The sequence below is a fragment of the Narcine bancroftii genome, chromosome 9 (assembly GCF_036971445.1).
Source record: "Narcine bancroftii isolate sNarBan1 chromosome 9, sNarBan1.hap1, whole genome shotgun sequence".
Lineage (NCBI taxonomy): Eukaryota > Metazoa > Chordata > Chondrichthyes > Torpediniformes > Narcinidae > Narcine > Narcine bancroftii.
In genome coordinates, this window is record NC_091477.1 from 101,643,206 (window position 1) to 101,667,478 (window position 24,273).

The window sequence follows — 24,273 nt, forward strand, 5'->3', positions numbered from 1 at the left end:
CAAATTAACTGTAACCTTCGTATCTTCAAAGACTTTTCAACATCTTTCGAGATGATTTGTGAATACATAATTAATCATCTTTTACTGGTACAAAAAAACTTCCACTCCACGACGCAAAGAAAGTTTTTTTTTTAAAGTCAACTTTTTCTTTATTTTTCCTTCCCCAAATCCAACCAACCATCATTCTGCTGTCTAATGTCAGTATTTTATATCTTTAGAATAAAGGTACTAAATTAGGCTATTACCTCAATCTCAAATTACTTCATAGTTTGACTGATTGTGTAAATTTTAAATGTTATTATATGTTAAATTAAATGAATTCCAGTTTGCAAGCTAGTTACATTAATAGATCTGCTGAGAATATTGCAATTGCTATTATTTGTAGTAAGAAACACATTTTCCAGATATTATACTTGTCAAATGTGTTAACATTCACCATAATGCAAATTAAGGTTTCATCATAATTATTTCAAGTTTTTAAGGAAGTTTCACATGTTTCCAGTATGACAAGCAATGACTCAAGAAAAAAAAGGCAAAAAACTTCACTGCCAACAAACCAAGTGAATAGAAGTCCCCTAACAAATGTATTATTCTGTGCATTAAAAAACATTTGCACATCAGATCAGTCAAGTAAGATTATATCCTACGCAGAGAAAATAACCTGAAGCACTGCCAACATTTTAATGTTTACAATTTTTTTTGAGACATCAAGATAAATTATGAATGTTAATTATACAACACTAAAACTTACCAACCAAACCAATAAAGATCGTTAACTTCCAGAAATATTACATATTAATTATGAAAAATATTCTACAAATCTTACCCGTTCCTGAAGCACCATGGTTTGATCTGCTAACATCATTAGTTCTATCTGTATTCTCATCTTGGCTGTCATAATGTTCTTCAATAATTACATCAGGACTCTCAACAAGTACATTAACTTTATCGTGAGCTGGAAGAGCCTCAGGGTTAACATGAATAATTTCAGCAGCCATATCTGATTGAACAAGTGCATTAGCTTCTAACCCATTTCCTTCTGGTGCAATAATCTGCAGAAACACAAAAGGGACCAAAAGGATGCTGAATTTAATCAACAGATATCAAATACCTTTCCTAAATTGGATTTAAATTGACAAATTTACTCAATAGTACAATAAAATCAAACATTTGTGTAAGACAATCAGATGTTTAAATGGAAAATATATCAAAAAACAGATCAAGAATCATAAAATTCACTGAAAATCTGAAAGCTTGGACTGAACAAAATGACTAATTTATAAATATCAGAAAAAATGCCTATTGGAAAGAATAAACTTAGCTGATCATTGTAAAAAAAGAGTCAAAATTATTCAGAATAAAAAGATTCTTGAAAAAGCTGGTTATCTATAATTGGACTACCCAGTGAAAAAACCATTAATTTCAAAGAATTTTCTAAATGAAGCCCAAATTCTCAATCTATTTCTCATTAATAGATTATTTGTTGATTTGGAAAAGAAAAACGATAAAAAGAATCCCAAATTTTTTTTGGTAAACTGCAATTCTATTTCGACCCAGGAGGGGCGATTCACTGATTTATCCGAATGTCATCAAAAAGTAAATTATGTATATTAATCGCCCAATCTAAAATCTGGCAATGATAATCCTCCATTTAGTGTGGTCTTTTGAAGATAGGCTTTATTTATACGTAGTCTGCCAAATATTTGTAGAAATAGCCAAATCCTGTGGGCTGAAAAAAGATTTGAGAATAAAAATTAGTAAAGCTTGAAAAAGATACAAACATTTTAATCAAATTAATACATTGTAATAGATAAGGGAGACCAACCCGAAGATTGTTTAATCTTATCGAATAATACCCAGAAATTCTCTTTCAGTAAGTTTTAATAATATTTCATAATTGTAATTACTAGATATTGGAAATGTTCTTTCATTATTTAAAATGGAAAATAGATTAACCTTCAAAAGCACCTTTTGAGACTAAAAGTTCATTCTTATGTAAATTCAATTTATAATCTGAGAACTGAATGAATTTATCAAAAATGATTAATATCTTTGGTATAGAAATTTCATGATTTGAAATAAAAAGCAATAAATCATCCACATAAAGTGATATTTTATGTACAATTCCTCCTCTAATTATACCATTAAATTCTCTACACTGTCGAAGAGTTAATGGTTCCAATACAATCAAAAAGCAAAGGACTTAAGGGACAGCCCTGCCGTGTTCTCTTACAGAGATTAAACATAGCCAATTGCTTTAGAGTGGACTGATGTTTTAGGGCATGAATATAATAATTTAATTCATTTAATAACATCTGGACCAAAACTGAATTTACCCAGTGCAGCAGAAAGATACTCCCATTCAATGTGATCAAATGCCTTTTCAGCATCTAATGAAAGAACAATTTTATTTTCATGGTGGATTAATAGGATGTATTTATAATAATTTATTGGATTTAAATTTAGTCCCAATGGCTAGGATCAAGAGAGATTGAGAATGAGATTTGAACATAACATTTTCAGATGAATATTTGAACTCTACTCTCAGTTTGATTAATGATTCCTCATTTTGTGCAAGACATTGCTTCGTACAATTTAAGGTGGTGCATGGAAGACATATGTCCAAACTTAAATTAACTAATTTTGATGCAAATATTAATCCACTTTGTGAGAAATGTACAATTTTTTAAGCTTCTCTGATTCATGTTTAGAGAGATTCTGGAAAGAGGTTTTTCAAACTCTATCAACAATTTTCAAGATTAATTTGGAACCCTGCTTGTTAATTGCTCTATTTGATTTTTCTTGTGACTCAGATAAACCTTTATCGGAATCTCAGGAAAAAGTTTTAGTTCTTACTACATTGATAGCCAGATCAGTTATCTTATTGAAATGGAAAGGAGATTCAACCCCTACTCATACGCAGTGGCTATATGATGTAATATCCAATTTAAGATTAGAGAAAATTAGATATATTAAAGAGAGTAAGTTCAAATTTATGAAATTATCGAGCTCATTCTTAGATTATTTTAATATTGGAAGAATAATGACTATATGTTCTCCAGGGGTTGCCAGTGATTCAAATTATCATTGTTTTTTTTTCATTACTAAACATACAAGGTAACCTTGACAAGAGGGAGAGGTTAGATTAGATTATAGTTTATAGTTTTTTTCTCTTTCTTTATTATTTTATCAAATTATTTCTATAAATGGGTCTGACATGGTTGTATACATTATTCTTATCAATAGTTTAAGATACTACAAGTAACTATTGATGTAGTTTTATATATTTTCTTTTCACTCAATATATATTTTTTCTTTCTGTGTGTGTTTACTTATATACAAAAGAATCACTATGTAATTGTCATTTTTATGTATGCTTATATATTAAACTCAATAAAATATTTAAAAAAGGAAAATGTATCAAAAATATTCTTAATCTTAACACGTGACCAGAAATGCCAGCATTTCTTTGGAAAAACATTACCAAGCAAGCAGACATCCCAAACACCACAATAATGTTCAAATACCACTCTTCGTGGAGTCCAGTGAAGAAACATGAACTGTATCCACCAGCAATCGTGACAAGATAACTGCATTAGGCTAAATCTCACGTCGAGACCCTTCATTTGGATGCCGAAGGCTAGTTTAAGGAAAAATTATTACATTTATGATCAAAATTAATGTTATTATTTTAAATGGTTTCACTTCAATATATTTAATTTTGACGTTCATTTTAGTGATTTAATTTATATTTGTTTTTTTAATTGCTTTGTTGAGGTTTAATAGCTTTTGAATAATTTTGAAAAATAGGGCATTAAAACACATTCAGCAAAATAAGATGCAGAGAAGTTCACAGCTTTTGTTCATGTCAGCATCAAGTACAGATATGGAGCTACTCTCAGCAAGTGCTCATTTTAAAAATGAAAGCAGCTAATCAAATTAGAGGAATGGAAGTACAAGGAGAGAATGTCAGAGGAAAAGGAGGCATTGAACAACTGTAGAGGTGGCTTGAGGTTACAAAACTAGTGATAATAAGGATTTCAACACACCATTTTAGATTATCTAAATTGAAGGCATTAAAGAATCAGAAGCCATTTCAGAACAGAAAAAAAACCCCAATATAACATTTGAAAAAGACAACATGGTCAAGTTATGAGCCACTGAGTACTGGAGGGGTCAAGATTTTGCAGGGAAATGGCAACAATTAAATGCAAAACCCATAGTACTTGCATGAACATGAAAGGTGTGAGCTCTCTTCTATGCATGAATGTATGTCCTTTCTGCATTGTAAACTGAACTCATGGAATTCAGCAGTAGAGTGAAAAGTTGCAGCAGTTTCTCTGTACCTATACTGAAGAATTTGTCTGAAAAGTATATGCTGTTAGTCTTGGCTAAGAAACAAGATTTCCATTCATTTAAAGGGTGAACCAGGTGCAAGGGTAAAATGCATGGATGAGGTCATTTCTGTTTTTCAATTAATTGTTTAGATACATTGATTTTAATTCCTTATATGAATTTTAAGTGGTTCACAGATTCATTTCTAAGATTTATGCTTTAAAAAAAATCAAATGATTACACTTTACAGTTGATGGGTTTAATCCTAAGCCAGGAATGTTGTTTACCTGGCAAAGACAAGTACTTTCAATGGCTTCATTGGCAATGAATGGCTTGATCCAAGACATCACACAAAAACTGCAGATGCTGGAATCTTGAGCAAACAATGAGATGAAGGGGCCAAACCGGAAACATTAACAGAACTTTTCTGCTCATGGATGCTGCCTAACCCACGGAGTTACTCCAGCATATCACTGGTTGCACATAATGCCTCAGATTCCCCAGCACTTCATTGTTGATGGAGTCTTGACTTCAAACAAGTATGGTCTAACCCGGCCATTCTCTGGGCCAAAACGTGTTTAAGAGGGGGCTACGGACTGAAATTATAAAATATTTTTATGTAGTCTGTAGGAGACAACTCATGGGCCTGTTACCATGCTGTGTGTCTAAATTTTTTGAAAAAATTATACAATGTACAAATGACCTGAAATTCTTATTTGTTGCAACTGAATAGGTTAAAAAATTTAAAAGTACAAAAACAATTAAAAAGCAAGTACAATAGCATAGTCAATTGAATTAAAAATACAAAAAAAAATTCACAATCCTAGTCCAAAAAAAATGTGACTTAGCAATAGGACAGACAGTTCTTTTGTGTGTTGGTGCAATCCCTGATTAGTGTACAAGGGGAGGTTCAAGAGCCTGATAGCTGTTGAAAAGAAACTGTTCTTGAGCCCAGAGTTGCTGGTCCTCTTGCCAGAAGTGATGTCAGTGTGATCAGAGTGATAGGGGGTCCTTTATGATGTTGGCTGCTGCTTCAGGCAGCGCCTCACATGATTGGTGGGAGGTCAGAACCTGCGATGCACCCAGCTATGTGTATTACTTTCTGCATTCCTGGGACTCGAATTACCAAACCAGGCCATGATGCAGCCAGTCAGTATACGTTCCAAGTGCACCTGCAAAAGTTTCATAGTGTATTCAACAACATGTCTAATCTTCTCAGGCTCCTTAGAAAGTATAGGCATTGATGTGCCTTCTTCATGATTGCCTCAACATGCTGTTGAAATATAGTCTCTAAGGAATTTGGTTCCAACCCTTTCCACCTCCATCCCATCAATGCGAGCAGATATGCAACCCCTCAGCCTCTCCTTCCTAAAATCAACAACAAACATCTTGGTCTTGGATTCTCAATCTCCATTCTGTATTCTGACTGATTGTTTCCAGTAGTTTGGCCAACAATGGTGGAGTTGTCAGCAGATTTGTAGATTGCGTTACAGTCAAAATTGGCTATGCTGTCATGAGTATACAGGGAGCATGGGACTAAACGTGCCCTTGTATTGATGATAAGCATGGAGGAGGTGATGTTGACAATTATCACTAATTGGGGTTTGCTGATGAAGAAGTCGATGATACAGTTGTAAAGTGATGAACAGAGTCCCATATCCTTCTGCAAAGACACAAGTTTTGCTGGTATAATGCTATTGAATGCTGAGCTATAGTCAATGAACAACAGCCTAACATACATATTCCTGTGGTCTGCATGATCTAATACAAAGTGGAGGACCAATGGGATGGCATCACCTGTTGACTTGTGACAATAGGTGAATTGAAATGGGTCCAGTTCATTCTGAAATAGGAGTTGATGTGCACCATCACCAACCTCCCAAAGCACTACATCATAGTAGACTTCAGTGCCACCGTCCAATCATCGTTAAGGAAAGTCACCTTGCTCTTCTTAGACACTGGAATAATGGAAGTCATCGTTAAGGAAAGTCACCTTGCTCTTCTTGGACACTGGAATAATGGAAGTCCCTTTGAAGCAGATGGTGACCTCTGACAGTTGTAACAAAAGGTTGAATATGTCTGTGAAAGCTCCAGCCAGTTGGTTCACACAGGTTTTCAGGACATGGCCAGGTTCCCTGTTTGGGCAGAAAGTTTTTTGAGGATTCACCCTCTGTTCATATAAATGTCAGAAACTGGGAGCACAGAATCACTGGTGGCTGTGGGGTTCATGAGAATTTCCCCTTTCAAAGTGAGCATAAAAAGCATTGTCTGGAAGAGATGCATCACAGTTAATTATACTACCTTGTTTTGCCTTATAGAATGTAATGGCATTAATATCCTGCCACAGCTGTCAAGCGTCTGTCTGAGGCTCAGGTGCAACCAATTAATGGAGGTTGAAGAACATGAGATCAGAAGACAAAACCAGCATCAAATAGAAAGCTGGTTATGAACAGCTACATTTGCAAAAGGAAACAATTTGTGGTGTAGGCAGAAAATTACAACTCCAATTTTCCAATATTTAACAAGAGGAAACTGGGGTTTATCCAAGACTATAGATTGAACAAACAGTGGAGCAGTCAAGATAGTGATGAAGCAGAGCTTATGTGGAAACTGGCTGTTCAGATGCAATTGCAAGGGAGAAGCAATGTAAATGGGAAGAGGCGGGTTGGAGAAGAGAGTTTGAATTGATTCCTTGTGTAATGTATTCTAAAATTAACGGCTACAAGACAAGACATTCCTGAAGATAGTCTGTCTACAATTGGCTACCTCAGCGAACTGGGTGAGGACATGATAGATGTAGGTGAAATTTTTTATTCAAAAGCATGAACATGTTTAACATAACATTAAAGTTCCCTTTAATCCGTATAATGAAGCAAGATACTCAATCGTAAATGATTCACTGATGTTCATTGATGACATGAACTAAAACAACAAGATGGTTCAGGTCAATGATCATCTGTAGAGAGTATTTCAGGTCAATTGTAAATCCTGTCTGGTACATTTCATTTTCACTTTGTTTCATATTTCTAACAACTGCACTATTTCATTTTTCTCCAAAGAATATTTAACATTGCCAAGAATCAAGGGACCCTTGAAGTTTAAAAACACTGATGCAACTTTGAGTTCCAGCAAAGTAGGATGTTTTTAACCTCTTGATCACGCATTTTAATTAGCTCCAGTTTGTTGATGATCAGACAATAATGATCTGGAATTGATCGAACTGTAGCAGCGGCTACACCTGCTCCTGCAATAACAGACACAACCAGATGGGTTGAGCTCAGTGAGCAGACTAGTTTATTGTAGGCTGCTGGACTGCACTTATACTCCCACCCCGGACCTGACTGAGAACCGCACTGGAGGGCGCTGACATCACCTGGGCATCACGTGGTCCCCCAGCGTGGGTTTCTGAGCCCCGTGCTAGAAGGAAGGAAAACCCCCGACGGCGCCATTTTGGCCGGTTGCCCCGCCGCGTGGCTTACAAGCGGGGCCAGTTCGCCTCCCTTGTGGTGAGCCGCCACAGAACCACTTGAAAACCTAAGTATAATAAACACCCCTGAATGAGAGCAATCATCAGTTTTCTCACTGAAGACTGCTTTGGCCAAAGGCATTTTGGAACCAGCATAAAAATTGCACAAATCTTTCAGCCATTTTTATGCAAAATCCTGCAACACAAAAAAATGTGCATGTTGAATGCTGATCCACATCCAGACTCCTATAGTGCAAGATCATGAGGTTTGGGAATGGATTTGGACACAATGTACAGAACATTTTCGTTAACAGGTTAACTGGAAGAAATTATGCATAGTCTAGTTCCCTTGTTAGCCTGCAACATTCAACCATTTAATGAAACTCTCAAATACAATATTAACCTTGGGCTAAAATATAATATTTCTTTAAAAAATGTCAATCTCAGTCTAAGATCACTCGGGTGTTATGTGTGCACTCATGCAGGAAGGTGGGAAGAATTCCATTACATGCTTGAATGCACCTTGTGAATGCTGATGAGAGGTGGCGAGTCATTCTTACTTCCTGAGTTGTTTTATGGAAAGTAATGAGCTGATTCCAGTTTCTGGTCAGTGGTGATTCTCAATAATAGTGATAGCATCAACTTTCATGACAAACAAGTTGAACTCTTTTGCTGGGGCTGGTCATTGTTTTGTTCTTGATTAATTTGAATGTTATTTAATGCATACAATTTAGTTTCTGCTGTGTGCAGACACTGATTGCTTAATTATCTCTTGAACTGAAGTTGGAGCTGAAATATAACTGTCAGTGGACATTTCCATTTCAGGTTTTATGATGGAGAGAAGATAATGGAGAGAACAGCACAGGAGACTGCCCTTACTTAGTATCACAGCATGAACTTTAATGAATTAGTTGTTTGTGTTTTCAAACAACAGTAACTTGCAATTTCCCACATCTTCAGCAGTGTAAAATGCCCATCTATCATCAGACTGAATCTGACAAGACGAAGATGATCTGCTGGAGGATGACTCAAAGCTTCATCAAAAAAGCTTGATACATGATCATAGAGAGTGGGAAGGCAGAAAAATTGTGTCAGAAAATTATATAGTTAAAGATCAAGAATGAGCAGGTTTGTGGTCCAGCATACAGATCAGTAACTTAAAAGCATGAAGTTGTGAAATAATGTTGTCTGGACACTTACTTAAACATCATAACTAATAGGATTCAAAGCCCAATGGAAGCATGTGCAAGGCAGAACAATTTATTTCCCACCGTTACTATAAATTTAATTGCATGAAATAAATAGTTTATATTGGATTGCATTTTGAGCTGACACAGGACTCTACAAAAAAATTACCAAAACCTTATATTTGGAACAAATTATGTGGCAAATTAATAAATATAGAAAATTCCATTATTTTATGGTGTCTTATGATCATATTGTTTCAATTGAAAACCAACTTTAAAATATAGATTTACAGAGATTGTTAATTTCTTCATGGTTATGCTCACTTGCCTGATGAAGTCTTCAATATTGGTGGAAATATGTAATTGTTGCTAATGAAGTGTAATCTAATGAAACTAATTCTACAAACAAATGTAGAAAATATCCATATGTGAGCACATAAATGTCAAAAATCGTAAAAACATTCAATAAAGCAGATAGAAAATAAGTGCTTCACATATTGATGTTAAATTGTTGCTTATCTATACGAGCTAAAAAGTATAATTTAATCTCTACCATCTGTTTCAAGAAAACATTATCCTCAAAGACATTTCTCCTTTAAGAGAAATTCAATTCAAATAACTTCTGAACACAAGCCATTATTCCTATTAGTATGAAGTTCCAATACCTTAATGAAGCCCAGAATACATGCATTTTAAGCACATTTTACAAGCTCAGCAAAGAAACAAAGCAAAACACTGTTGAAAAAGTTTATATTTAAGCCAAGAAAAGCAATTCAATTTTCCACAGTTCACTTTAGTTTCTGGCAGTGCTTCTTTCCCGTAACAGCTAGATTTTAAACCTGTCATATTAAATAACAATTTATGGAAGTTCTCAAGGGTTCTTGTACTAGTGGGAACTTCCTTTTGGTGGTCTGCTCTAAATTACAGTAGCATTTATTTGTTTATTTATTGGGACTGATAACCTATTACATTTGATAGGGTTGACCCAAAACAATTTTTATAAAAATACACTCATGAATTATTTCTAGCTATATCCTAATGGATACAGATATTTTGCCAAGCATGCTGGACAATGCTTGCACTTACAAAGGGGACAAAATATTAAACATGACAATCTCTTGCATTTTTGGATACAAACAATTTTTGGATTCATTGCAGATTGGTTAATTTCTGGTTAAAAATGAATGTCTAGCACTTTGAGTCTTCTTGTATCTTGATATTTTCTTTCATTACATTACCGTCGTGATGAAAATTGCAGCCATTAAAGCTTAGGCAGGTTAAACAGACACCAAGATGGCTGCTCTCTTGGCTTTAACATAGATCTCTGAAGTATCGTATTAGTATTTGCAGTCTATCTTCCAGCTGGCTTTAGCTCCTTGGGTGAATTCTCATGATCACAGCCACTCAGCTCAAAATGACATTGCCCACTGAGAGAGACTCCAATGTGTAACCAGGTCCAAAAGGTCCATTGTTGGTCAAAGTGATCTATCAAAAATATTTGAAGAGTTCACCAGCTGCTTCTTGGATTAGTTTTGGTATTGTGATAAAATAAGGCAAATGGACAATGGTTATATGAAAAATAATGGATGGGTTTACTTAGTTATTGTCAATTTTTCTCACTTAGTAGATGGGCTGGTGGTGGGGAAGGGGAGAAGGGTTCAAGTTATTGCTACCCAGTAAGCAATGAAGAGGTCATAAAACATCCATTCATTAGGATCATGCAAAGCCACACAATTGAAGCAAAGGTCCAGCCGTACTGCATACGTTCAGTCTTGTCTGAAAACAAATATCAGTTTCTTGTTCACTTATTTTTCTTGCAGCAACATAGCTGTCACTTATATGTTCTAAACCAATGCACAGTTCCTGGCCAAAGTTACGAAGCAGCTCGAGGAGAGGAAAAGAAATAGTTTTCCATTGTGACCCGATAAATGCCCTGCTTGGAATCAGAATTTATTGTCATGAACATGTCACAAAATTTTTTGTTTTGCCGCAGCATCAGTGTAAACATTTATATAAACCATCTAACAAAATAAATAAAAATAGTGCAACAAAAAGTCAAAGTCAAAGTGAGGTAGTGTCTGTGATTCATTGTTCATTCAGGAATCTGATGGCAGAGGGGAAGAAGCTTCCTTTGTGCCACTGAGTCCTCATCTTCAGGCTCCTGACTTTTTCCCAATGGTTGCAGTGAAGAGGGCATGGCCTGGGCGGTGGAAGGGTCCTTGAGGAGAGGCTGCTTTCTTAAGACACTATCTCTTGCAGGAATCCTCGATGGAGTGAAGACAAGTGCCTGTGATGTCACAACCCTCTGGAGCTTTTTCTTGTCCTGGGCATTGATACCTCCATACCATACAGTGATGCAACCTGTAGAAATCTTTGATAGTCTTCGATGACATACCGAATCTCCTCAAACTCTTCACAAAAAATATAGCCGCTGGCGAGCCTTCTTTGTGATTGCATTGACATGGAGGCTCCAGAACTGATCCTCGGAGATGTTGACACCCAGGAATTTGAAGTTCCTGACCCTCTTCACTGCTGACCCCTCGGTGACTGATTCATGTTCTCTTGAATTCCTCATGAAGTCTTCAATCATTGCCTTGGCTTTGCTAACATTGAGTGCAAGTTTGTTAGTTCAACTAGCTGATCTCTGTCTCTCTCCTTTACACTTCATCATTGCCATTTATGATTTTGCCAACAACTGTGGTGTCATCGGCAAATTTGTAGGTAGTATTGGAAAAGTACAAGAGTAAATCCAAGATTGGAGATCACAGAACTGCAGGTAGTTGTTAATTCAGCAAATTCTTTTCAAGAGTAAATCTAAGATTGGAGATCACGGAACTGCAGGTAGTTGATAATTCAGCATGACTTTATATACCCCCCCCCCCCCACCCTCACCACATGCATTAAGTGTCTTTCTCCAGTAATATTTAACCATATAACCATATAACCGTTTACAGCACGGAAACAGGCCATGTCGGCCCTTCAAGTCCATACCAGTTCACTTGAACAACTCCACTAGCTCCTCTGCAAACTCCTGAGGAAGTAGAGGCTTTCTTCATGATGTGGCATTCTTCTCCCGCATGTAAATAATGCAGAAAAACTATTTAAAGAGTCATTTTCATTTATTTATTTTTAGAAAATATTTTCAAAACTTTAATGACCTGAGATGATCCAATTTGGATACAAATACACATCACATACACTGAACTTCTTTTCTGTTAATCTAATAGAGCAATGACCAATTATTTTAAAAACAGTTTAACACCATACTAAACAGAGAGATAGGACTTGGATCTCAATAAATAGCTGCATGGTTAGCGCAACAGTACTATAGTGCCAGGAACCAGGATTGAGGTTTGAATCCCACGCTGTCTGTAAGAAGTTTGTATGTTCTCTCTATGTCTCCGCGGGTTCCTCCGGTTTCCTCCCACCCTTCAAAATGTACCAGGGTGGTAGGTCAATTGGGTGTAATTGGACAGCATGGGCTCATGGGCTAAAAGGGCCTGTCACTGTGCTGTATGTCTAAATATTTAAATTTTAAAAGTAGAACTTATGAGAAATATTAAATTAATGCATCACTCACAAGACTCAGTTAGCTAATACAGCATCAAAGGAAAATAATTAACAATTAACTGTTCCACTCCACCCAATAACATTTCTCTGTGATTCCGGTATTAAAGATCACAGCCTTGCCATTATGCCCCATTTGTCACTTTCAGGATAATGATCTGCACTCAGTCCTATTTTAAATCATATCACAACACTGACAAATCAAGTTCCCTTTCCTGTGTTCTGCTACTCGGAAAGGTTTTTCATTCTCAGCTCCACACCCATACTTTATTGTACAATGCAGTCAAATGTGCTACACCCATGGAAACAGACACAAAAATCTACAAAGTATGATGAACATATGCACATTTCCTAAATAAATCTTAATTCAGTCTTGCTTGTAACTTTTCTCTATCTTCCTAAACTACATTATCCACCCTTCCTGATGAGAAAATCCAAATGCTTGGTTTTTTTTAATGAGGCAATGTAGTCACGACAGATGAAATCATGATGGGAAACACAGAATCTTTCAAATGTAGGAAGTGAAGTGTCTAATAGAACGTTGGTCAGTAGTTTGTGAGGTAATGCATTCTTTCATGGAACTATGTAATTCCAATGTATAGACTCACAGACCATTCTGAATATTTCTTATTTCACATAATCATGGGCTTAGGATTCCCAAAAGTCAATGGGGATGTTGTATTTTCTCCAAGGAAGCTTTGGGCAAGTCTTTAAATTTTATTCTCTCTCTGTCTGATCATTTTCTTTGACAGACCTTGGAAAGAGTTTGCCAGTTTCTGTAGTCCAGTCCAACTAATTTATGCAAATGTTGAACCTCAATGCTGCTGCTAGCAGCCTGGGAGAGGACTTTCTATGTTTTGTCACTTATCCTTGATGTATATTTGGAATATTTTGCAGAGACAGCATTAATGTTATCTTTTCAGAGTCCTGATGTGCCTGTATAAGTAGTTCAGGACACATGGACAAGGAGTACTTCTTTGAATTTAAATAATTAATTTCATCAATATTTGCCTAGTGATGCACCTTTTTTATGATCTTGCCATAAAACTTTATTATGGGCTGCAATGCTTCAAATTTAATAAAGGATCTTTGTCTGGTAGTCACTGAGTGTAAGGCTCAGCCTCACATATGCTTTAGAGAACAAGGGAACAAAGGCTTGGAACTCAGCTCCATGCATGCACAGACCGCAGACAAAAGTAAAGTCTGCATAGGTCAATAAGGTCTTGGTTATGAATGTAGTTAATAAAAATTAAACAGCTTCCCGTTACTTCTTAGGATTAGTTCCAGTCCCACAGGAGGTTTGCTGGAGGCATGGTGTAATGATGCAACCTTACTTAATATTGCTGAATTTCACTGATATCACCTATGTTGTAGATCCACTGATTGAGATAATTTCTTGCATGCCATTGTAAAACAAATGCAAGTTGGAGGCTTGAATATGAGAAGAGTGGGCATGTGAATATGAGAAGAGTGTTTGATAGTTCCCCTCAGTCAAATTATTCACTGAGGTTGAGAAAGACAATATATGATTGGCATTTTCATTTCTCTTGTACCATAATGTTTGGGACAAAGATAATTGTTTCCTTTATTTTCCCCTGAGCATATTAATTTTAAATTTGTAATCAAATAATTCATGTGATTAAAGTGCACATTACAGATTCTATTCAAGGTTAATTGTGTACATTTTGGTTTGACCGTGGAGAAATTACAGCACTTTTTTGTTTATATAGTCCCCTCATTTCAGGGCACCATAATAAACATACCAAATGTATATTAAAGTAGTCATGTTTAGAACTTTGTTGAATATCCATTCCACGCAATAACTGCTTGAAGTCTGATTCATAGACATCACCAGGTCCTGAGTATCTTCTCTGGTAATGCTCTGCCATGCTTTGACTGCAGCCATCCTGCTCCTGCTTTTTTTGGGGCTTGACCTCTCAAGTTTTCTCTTCAACATATGGAAAGCATACACAATTGGATTTAGATTGGCCATTCAAGAATTTTCAGTTTTAGCTTCAGCAGTATGTTCGGTCTAATTTTCTTCCTGTAGGATTATGCGCTGTCCAACGAGTTTAAAGGCATTTGCTTGATCTTGAGCAGATGTTTCCATAGACCTCAGGTTTGATTTTGCTACTGCCATCACCAATGAAGATAAGTGTGCCAGTGCCAGCCAATACATGCCCAGGCCATAAAAACCCCACCACATTTCTCAGATGAGGTGGTATGCTTTGGATTTTTGCAGTTCACTTAGGCCTCCACACTTCGCTCCAGCCATCACCCTGATACAGATCTCATCTGTCCAGAAAACATTTTTCCAGAGTTCTGAAGAATTTTTAAAATACTTCCTGGCATACTGTAATCTGGTCATGAAGTCTTTTGCGGACAGTAGTCATTGACACATCTACACCTGCTCCTGAAGAGTGTTTCACATCCGTCGGACAGGTGTTTGAAGATTTTTCTTCATTATTCTGACATCAGCCTTCCTTAGCCTACCAGTCCCTTTGTAATTACTGAGCTCTTTCTTCTTAATAATGTTCTGAACAATTGATTTTGGTAATGTCTCTTACTGTTTTATTCTTGTTTTTCAGCCTTATAATGGCCTCTGACTTTTATTGGCACAACTGGTCCTCATGACGATAAATGACAACTACAGACTCCAAAGGTGATCAAAAGCTTAGAAACAAGCTTAGCGGTCTTATACATGCACCAATAAAGCAATTAAATATATCTGATTGATCATAAACACCTGTAAAGCAAAATGTCCCAAACATTATGGTCCCATGAAATGGGGGAACTATGTATAAAAAGTGCTGTAATTTCTACATGGTCATGGCGAAATATATACAAATAGCCTTGAATAAAACGTGGAATGTGCACTTAAATCACATGTAAATTGTTTGATTACTAATTTAAAACCGTGGAGCAGAGGCAAATAAATGAAAAAAATTGTCTGTCCCAAACATTATGGACACCCAGAAACACTGAGCAGATCACCTTAACTTTATTCTATAATTTATTGTTGCCTTACACATCTTCAATGCAATTTTTTCTAACATCACCCAAAATGAACACCGTTAAATTGCAACAAATCTTCAGAATCATTTCATTTCTTTTGATAGTTCAAGAGAAACAAAATGACAAATGGATTTTATAGAGTGCGTCAGTATCATGGTTTTAAATATTCATTCCTGAACCAAAGTTACAAAAGCAATCTGGATTGCAAAATATTCAGAAGAGGTCACTTCCATAAGTACATTTTAATTTGATTATTCTGCTGGTGAATAGAAATTAATGCTGGAATAATCAAGGTTAAAATAAAAGACATAAAATGCACAAAATAATTCAGAGTTGGAAGTCAAAAATAAATGGAGTTAAATATTCCAAACCAAAATCGAAGCCGACAGCAATAGTGCAATTTGATTCTCAATATCTGAATATGCTTAAGCCAATATTGGTCATTCGGCACAAATATTAGCGACAGAAAGATAAAGGTAAACATATTTTATGGTGCATCACTTTACAAAACCTAATATTTCACAATTTTTCAGTAAGTAACTAACAATTACATTGAATTGTTCAGCACACATTAAATAACTCAAACCATTATCAAAATTTATATCAAATGTCTTATGCTGACATGCAACTTATTATGAGCAAAAACTTATTTGGGACAGACAATTGTCATATCTTTGGCTTCAATGTTTCCCTTATTAAATTCACATGAACACACCTTGAATGGAAATGACCAGTAGCTAATTCCTACCCTATCTTTTCAGCTGCTTCTCTCACTTGATCTTTGCTTTCCCATACATTTTGTTTCTGCAGTTTTTATTTGCTTACTTGTTGTTACAATTTTCTTTTTGCTTTGTACAAGGCTAAAATGACTATGAAATAACTTTGATGTAATTCCAGACAGGTGCATTAACATTATCCTCTATATTTCAGCCATTTGAATTACAGAAATTCACCTTTACAGAATTTACTTAAATCACTACACAAAAATTTGAGCTATGGAATAACATTTACTCCCCTAGAATTTGTGCAAAAAGAGTACATAAATTAATACAATTTTTCCAACTCACATTCAGAAAAATTGTGGCACTACCGCTGGTGCAGGGAGCAGAGACAGAGCTGCTTTGCAGAGTCTTTCTGCTCGATCTTGATGCTGATGGCTCTGTGCAGGCCTGTAAAAGGAGCCAACGGCATTTTTATTTAACCACAGAAGTCTGTGCCCAGGATGGTGGCATCTGTGCAACCACAGAAGTCTGTGCCCAGGATGGTGGCATCTGTGCAACCACAGAAGTCTGTGCCCAGGATGGTGGCATCTGTGCTGAGCAGCATACCACGAGGAGTTGCAGACTGGGCAAGCAGCAGAATTGCACAGGGCAGCAGAAACAGGGGTACAAACCTCCCCCCACCACCACCTCCGATGAGAAGTAGAAGCCTGGGAGATGACCCTATAGGAAAGTGACTATGGCAGCAGACCAGTAAGTGGAATACCAATCCCTTTATGATTTCTGAGCTCACCAGTAGGCTCTTTCTTCACAATGATCCGAACAGTTGATTTTGGTCATCTTAAGGTTTCGGCGATATCTCTTACTACTTTTCTTGTTTTGCAACCTCATAATGGATTTTTTGACATAACTCTGGTCCTCATGTTGAAAAATGGAAACTACAGACTCCAAAGATGATCAAAAGTTCAGAAGCAAGCCTACCTCTCTACCTGCACCAATGAAGTAATTAAACATACCTGACAACTCACAAACACCTGTGAAACCAAATTATGGTGCTGTCATTTCTTCATGGCCAAACCAAAATGTATAAAAATAACCTTGAATAAAATCTGGAATGAGGTCTTAAATCATATATAAAACTGTGGAGCACAGGGGCAAATGTATATCTAATCAGGGACAGTGCCAGTACCACAAATGGACTGTCTGCACCATTGCTAAGTCATTTATTTTGCACTTAGATAAATGAATATTTATTGACTGTTATTGTGTACTTATTGTCTTTTTAATATACTTAAATATTTAGTATGTAGTTGTCTTTTAGTTGCTTTGTTTTTTTTTAAATTACCTAGTACCTGATCAGTTGAGCAAGCAAGAACGTTGGTTCATATGTACAATGTACAATTTCTGGCAAGACTCGAAGAGGAGGGCTGCGCATTTATATCACTGAGAACTGGTGCACCAATGTCTCTGTTGAGAAGACTTCCTGCTCAGCAGACAGAGTGCCTCCAGGTGAAATGCAGACACTTCTACCTGCCCAAGGAATTCTCAGCCACGTTGACTGCCGCAGTCTACATTCCAACTTCAGCTAATGAGGGTGAAGCCATGAAGACTTCACAACCAGGGCTAACCAGAAACCACTGTTGGATGCAGAGGCCCTTCTCAGTGTTCATGATGCTGCCTTCAGGACACGGTGTAGGATGGCACTAAGAAGGCAAAGCATGGGTTTGCACAGAAAATCCACAAACAGCTGTGCGATACCGGCGACATGAGATGCATGTGGCAATGGATCAAGACTATTATTAATCACAAATCAACTTTAATGAATTAAAGACAATGAAGCCTCCCTTCCAGATAGATTGAACACCTTCTATGCACGGTTTGATGAGAAGAACAGGATGATGCCAAAGGAAAGCTCCATGTCCTCCTGATGAACTGGTCCTCTTCATAGTCCCAGCTGAGGTGAGGAGAACCCTATCCAAGGTGAACCCACACAAGGTAGCGGGACCAGACCAGACCAGTACCAGGTCAGGTACTGAGGACTGTGACAGAGGTCTTCCAGGGCATCTTCAACACCTCATTGCAGCAGTCCATCATTCCTGCAGGGTTCAAGACTGCTACCATCTCAAGAGGGCAACAACAAAAGGCTCAATGACTACCGCCCCGTGAGACTGACCTCCACCAATATCAAATGTTTCAAACATCTTGTGATGAAATGCATCAAAGCACACCTCCCAGAGGCTCCTGATCCATTTCAATTCACCTATAGAAAAAACCGTTCCATTGACGATGCTTTGTTGTTTCACTCTGTCCTGGTCCACCTGGAGATCGATGCCTATTCATTGCCTGTTATTCATTGCCTCAGCTCATCGTTTAATACGATCATTCCATAGAGCTGGTGGAAAAGCTGTCCTCGCTGGGACTCAACACCCCTCTCTGTAATTGGATCCTGGAGTTCCTAACAGAAAGACCACAGTCCGAGTTGGCTGCAGAATATTGAGCACCATCACGCTGAACACTGTTGCACCCAAGGGCTGTGTGCTCACCTCGCACCTGTTCACACAACTGACCCATGACTGCACTGCAAGATCCAGCTCCAAGAGTGTATTCAAGTTTGCAGATGGCACAACAGTAGTTGGACTCACGAGCAACGATGAGTCATACTACAGAGTAGAGGTGGAAAATCTAGTGAAATGGTGTAAAAGTAACAACCTGAGTCTCAATGTAGACATGAAGGAGATAATCATGGACTTCAGGAAGATGAGGAACAACCATCCTCCATTATATATCAACAATTCTGTAGTAGAGAGAAAGGAGAGCACTAACTTCCTTGGAGTTTACTTAACTAATATCCTATCTATCGTGGACACTCAACATCTCCTCACTTGTCAGGAAGGCACAACAGTGACTGCCTTTCCTAAGAAGACTAAAGCGGCAAGGCTACCAGCCACCATTATGTCAACCTTCTATAGGACCTCTATCAAGAGCATTCTGGCTGGTTGCATCGCAGCATGATACAGTTGCTGCAGAGAAATAGATCAGAGGTCAATCCACAGGACTCTTAAGAGTGGCAGAGAGGATCACTGGAGTTTCCCTACTCCCCATCGACGAGATCTACCGAGATTGTTGTCTGAAGAGGGTGCGCAAAATCCCTTCCACCGTGCACACAGCATCTTTCAGCTGCTTCTGTCAGGGAAGAGATACAGGAATGTCAGAGCCAGCATCACCAAGCTGAGGAACAGTTTCTTCCCACAGGCAGTGAGAATGCTGAACAACCATAGGATCTGCACACACTAACCATCCAAGATGCTCACTTGTACAATACAATGTTTATTTTATAGATAAAATACTTGTCCTGCATATGTATTACAGCATTTGTCTGTATGTGTGCAATGTCTGGTTGGGTGTCTGCATGTTTTGCACCGAGAATGCTTTTTTGTCAGGTTGTAATTGTACAATCAGATGACAATAAACTTGACAATACACATATATCTTATCTAACTTTATATCAAAATGTTTAATAATTAGCACAAACTTTGAAATTGTTTTTTTTTAGTTTATGCTGAAGAACTATCATGTCAGAACAATATCAAACTATAATTTTTTTTTTAAAAACAAGAAACTTAAACTAAAACCATAGCTTGTGTTTAAAATGCAACATACTTCATGGTCATATTGCTTTAATAATATTTTTGCCCCCTGCTGTTCAAAACTGTTATTCATACTCTTGAAAGCTTATCAAATTAGAATTAGAATTGAATTAGAGAGGAAAATACCTATCTTTGGTCCAGGATATTGCACCATTTTCTTACTTACAAATAAACTTGCAGTGTAAACATGAGGAACTACCCAAGTCTGGTAAATACACATGAAAGGGTTTCAGGCAACTTACATTTATCCATTTGTGTAATTAATGGCCAAGAAACTAGCAATTCATAGAATCATTTTTTTTTAATGGAAACATTGCAGTTTTAAAAGACATCTCAAATGAGCCATTACAATCAATTCAATTACAAAAAAAAACACGAACTGTATTTTTTGCGGATGCTGTACTGTAATTTGCACTGTGCATTTTAAAGGAATTTGGTATCTCAAGGAAGTTTCATGGTAACACTAATTTAGTTAGATTTGACTTCTAATCTTTTTTTGACTGAGCCAAAACAGTAACGCACTTCAAGGGATGTATAATATAACTCATTTCAAAATATTGTACCTTCAATTAATCAAATGCTGTTTCCTCAAAATCAGATATATGAAACATGAACAACCTCACACCTAAAGGTACATAAGAGATTGCAGATGTTGGAATCTGAAGCTAAACACACTCAACTGGAGGAACTCAGCAGGTTGAGCAACATCAGAGGAAGAAAAAGAAAGTGGATGCTTTGAGCCAAAGCCCTTTATTGAGACTGGAGAAACACAGGAAATCTTCTTCAAAGTTGGCATGCTTTGAAGAGACTTTGCAGTGGGATAGTAAAGTGGGGACATATGAGAGACAGCAGTTGCCAGAATCTGAAGCTTAATACAATCTGCTGGAGGAACTCAGCAGGTTGAGCAACGTCAGTGGGAATAAAAGAATGGGCAAAGCTTTTCATTAAGACCGGAGAAAACTGTTTTCTAGTCTTGAATCTCAGGCCCGACATTGAATTCAAACCAAATATGTTGCAAATACTTTCATAACAGGCAGTTTCAGAAGAGAGAAAGAAATTCAATGTTTCGTGACCATCATCAAATTAAATATTCACTGTTTTTCTCTCTCCATATATCCGGATTGTTTTGCTGTGTATCGCCAGGGCTTTCTGCTTTTATTTCCTATGTAACTTTGTTGCATGTCCCTTGCATACAATGACTGCTTGAAGTCTGATTCATAGACAACACCAGGTGCTGAGTATCTTCTCTGGTGATGGTCTGCCAGGCCTCTACTTTGACCATCTTCAGCTCCTGCTTCTTTTGGGGTTTGTCTGCTTTTCTCTTCAATATATGGAAAGCATGTTCAATTGGATTTAAATCAGATGACTAGCTTGGCTACTCAAGAATTTTCCAGTTTTTAGCTTTGAAAAGCTCTTTTGTTGCTTTAGCAGTATTTTTGGGATCATTGACTAGCTGAAGAATGAAGTGCTGTCCAATGAGTTTTGAGGCATTTGCTTGAACTTGAGCAAAAGCGGTGTTTCTATACAACTCAGAATTCATTTTGCTACTGCCATCAGCAGTTACATTATCAATGAAGATAAGTGTGTCAGTATCTGTGGCAGCCATACATGCCCAGGCCTTAACACCCCCCTATCACCATGTTTCACAAATGAGTTGGTCTGCTTTGGATCTTGAGCAATTCCTTTATGCCTCCACATTTTGCTCTTGTCATTACTCTGATACAGGTCAATCATGGTCTCAACTGTTCACAAGACCTTTTTTCAACATTCCACAGGCTCTTTTAAATACTTCTTGGCAAACTGTAATCTGGTCATCCTATTTCTGTGGCTAACTACATTGCATCTTGCAATCTAGCCTCTCAATTTCTGTTCATGAAATCTTCTGCAGGCAGTAGTCCTTAATTATTCCACACCTGCCTTCTGAAGAGTGTTTCTGATCTGTCGGACAAGCATTTGGGGATTTTTTCATTATTATGAGAATTCTTTTGTCATCAGCTGTGGAGGTCTTTCTTGGTCTTCCAGTTCCTTTGCTCACCAGTACACTCTTTCTTCTTAATGTTCCAAACAGTTGATTTTGGTAATCCGAAGGTTTGGGTGATGTCTCTGACCATTTTATTTTTGTTTTTCAGTCTCATAGTAACTTATTTGACTTTCATGTCCTCATCTTGAAAACTGGCAACTACAGACTCCAAAGGTGATCAAAAGCTCAGAAGAAAGCCTATCTCTCTTATACTGGCACCAGTGAAACAATTGTGAATACTCGCAGACATCTGTGATGCCAAATCCACCAAACATTACAATACTCTGAAATGAGGGGACTATGTATAAAAAGTGCTGCAATTTCTATATGGTCAAACCAAAATGTATACTAATAACCTTGAATAAAATCTGGAATGTGCACTTTAATCATGCGAGTTGTTTGATTACAAATTTAAAACTGGAGCACAGGGTCAAAGAAAGGAACAGATGTGTCTTTTCTTGCCAAACTTTATGGAGGACACTGTAGATGTTTTCAATGGATAGGAGTTCAGTGCCAATGATGCACTTGGCTAGGCTCACCACGCTCTGTAGCCTTCTGTGTTCCTCAGCATTAAGTTTTCCAAACCAGGCCATGATGCAAACAATTCACCTGCAGAAGTTTAATAGACTATTCAACCTAATGCTAAATCTTCTGTGTCCTTTTAAAAGGCATCGGTGTGCCTTTTCACCATTGCCTTGATGTAGTGGCTCTAGGAGAGATATGGACTCTCAGGAACCCGAACCCTCTCCACTGCTGTCACATCAATAAAGACAGGTGAGTGGTCCTTCAGCCACCCTTTCCTAAAGTTCACAATAAGCTCCTTGGTCTTTACGACATTGAGAGCAAGATTGTTCTGGCACTCACCAATTAGATTCTCGGTTTCCATCCTGTATTCTGACTCATTATTTCAGGTTATTCGGGCAACAATGGTGATGTCAGCAAATTTATAGATGGCAATGGAGTTAAACTTGGCTGCATAATCATGAGTTTACAGGGAATAGACAAGGCGCTAAGCATGCAGACTTGAGGTGTCTCCATGTTAATGGTCAGCGGGGTGGAGGTAATGTTGTCAATCCATACTGACTGGGATCTGCCAATGAAGAAATGGAGGATCCATTTGCAAAGGGATGAAGAGATCTCAAAATTTGATTATTAGTTTTTTGATATGATGGTGTCAAGAGCCAAGCTCTTGTTGTTCATCAATGAACAACAGCCTGTCATAGGTGTTCTTGTAGTCCTAGTGATCTAATGCAGCAATGCAAGATTGCATTTGTTGTTGATAATAATCGAACTGAAGTTGGATCCATCCTTCCAGAGACAGGAATTGATTTAATCCACAACCAACCTCCCAAAGCAGGTCATTATAGCTGACACAAGAGCCACTGCTGATAAGTCATTGAGGCAGGTCACCTTGCTCTTCTTGAAAGCCATCATCATCGGTGTCTTTCTCAACCACTTGGGGAATTCAAACTGTAGCAACAAGAGGTTGAAAATGTCTGCAAAGACATGAGCCTGTTGATCCATGCAGCTTTGAAGGTCACAGCCAAGTACACTATCTGCTTTGCAAGGATTCACACTCCTGAAGGTTCTTTTCAAATCAACTTCAGAAACTGAGAGCATTGTATTGCCAGAGGCTGTTGGAGCTCTTGAAAGGTGCATTGTCATTCTCCAAACAGAATATGATAGGCATTCAACTTGTCCGGAAAAGATGTTTCAGATTTGCTGCCAAAGTACATACATGACATCCTTTTTCCTGCTGGCGCAGCAGAATTACCATAATTGGTAGTGCAAAAAAATAAACTGAACACAGCGTAAACATGTAAACAAATAAGAGAACTGTAAACAGATAACAAATGTAAACAAACTGGCTTTGCAATACAGAGAGAACAAAAGAAAATCAATAAAGTGCCCAAGAGTCCTTAAATAAGTCTCTGATTGAGTTTGGCATTGAGGAGTTTGATGATGACGGGGTAGCAACTGTTCCTGAACATGGTGGTGTGTCTCTTTTGGCACCTATACCTCTTTCCTGATGGCAGCAGCAAGAACAGACCATGTGCTGGGTGATGAGGGTCTTTGATAATTCCTGCTGCCCTCTGACAGCAGCGTTCCCTGTAGATGTGTTCAATAGTGGCAAGGGTTTTGCCTGTGATGTCTTTTGCCTTTGTCCACAATCTTTTGGAGGGTTTTACATTCAGGGGTATTGTTATTCCCATACCAGACTATGATGCAGCCAGTCAGCACACTTGCTACCACAAATCTGTAGAAATTTCCCACAGTTTCTGGTGTCATACCAAACCTCCATAAACTCCTGAGGAAG

At 37.5% G+C, this 24,273-nt stretch overlaps 1 protein-coding gene across 10 annotated transcripts in view; it reads right to left on the reverse strand.

Moving 5' to 3' along the window:
* Positions 1-24,273, reverse strand: part of dis3l2 (DIS3 like 3'-5' exoribonuclease 2) — a 201,090-nt gene that overhangs the window by 150,684 nt on the left and 26,133 nt on the right. For all 10 annotated transcript variants that reach the window (XM_069897053.1, XM_069897056.1, XM_069897052.1 and 7 more), the window contains one exon: positions 827-1,052. In XM_069897053.1, the coding sequence (XP_069753154.1) occupies positions 827-1,052 (226 nt within the window). The remainder of the gene's footprint in view (positions 1-826; positions 1,053-24,273) is intronic.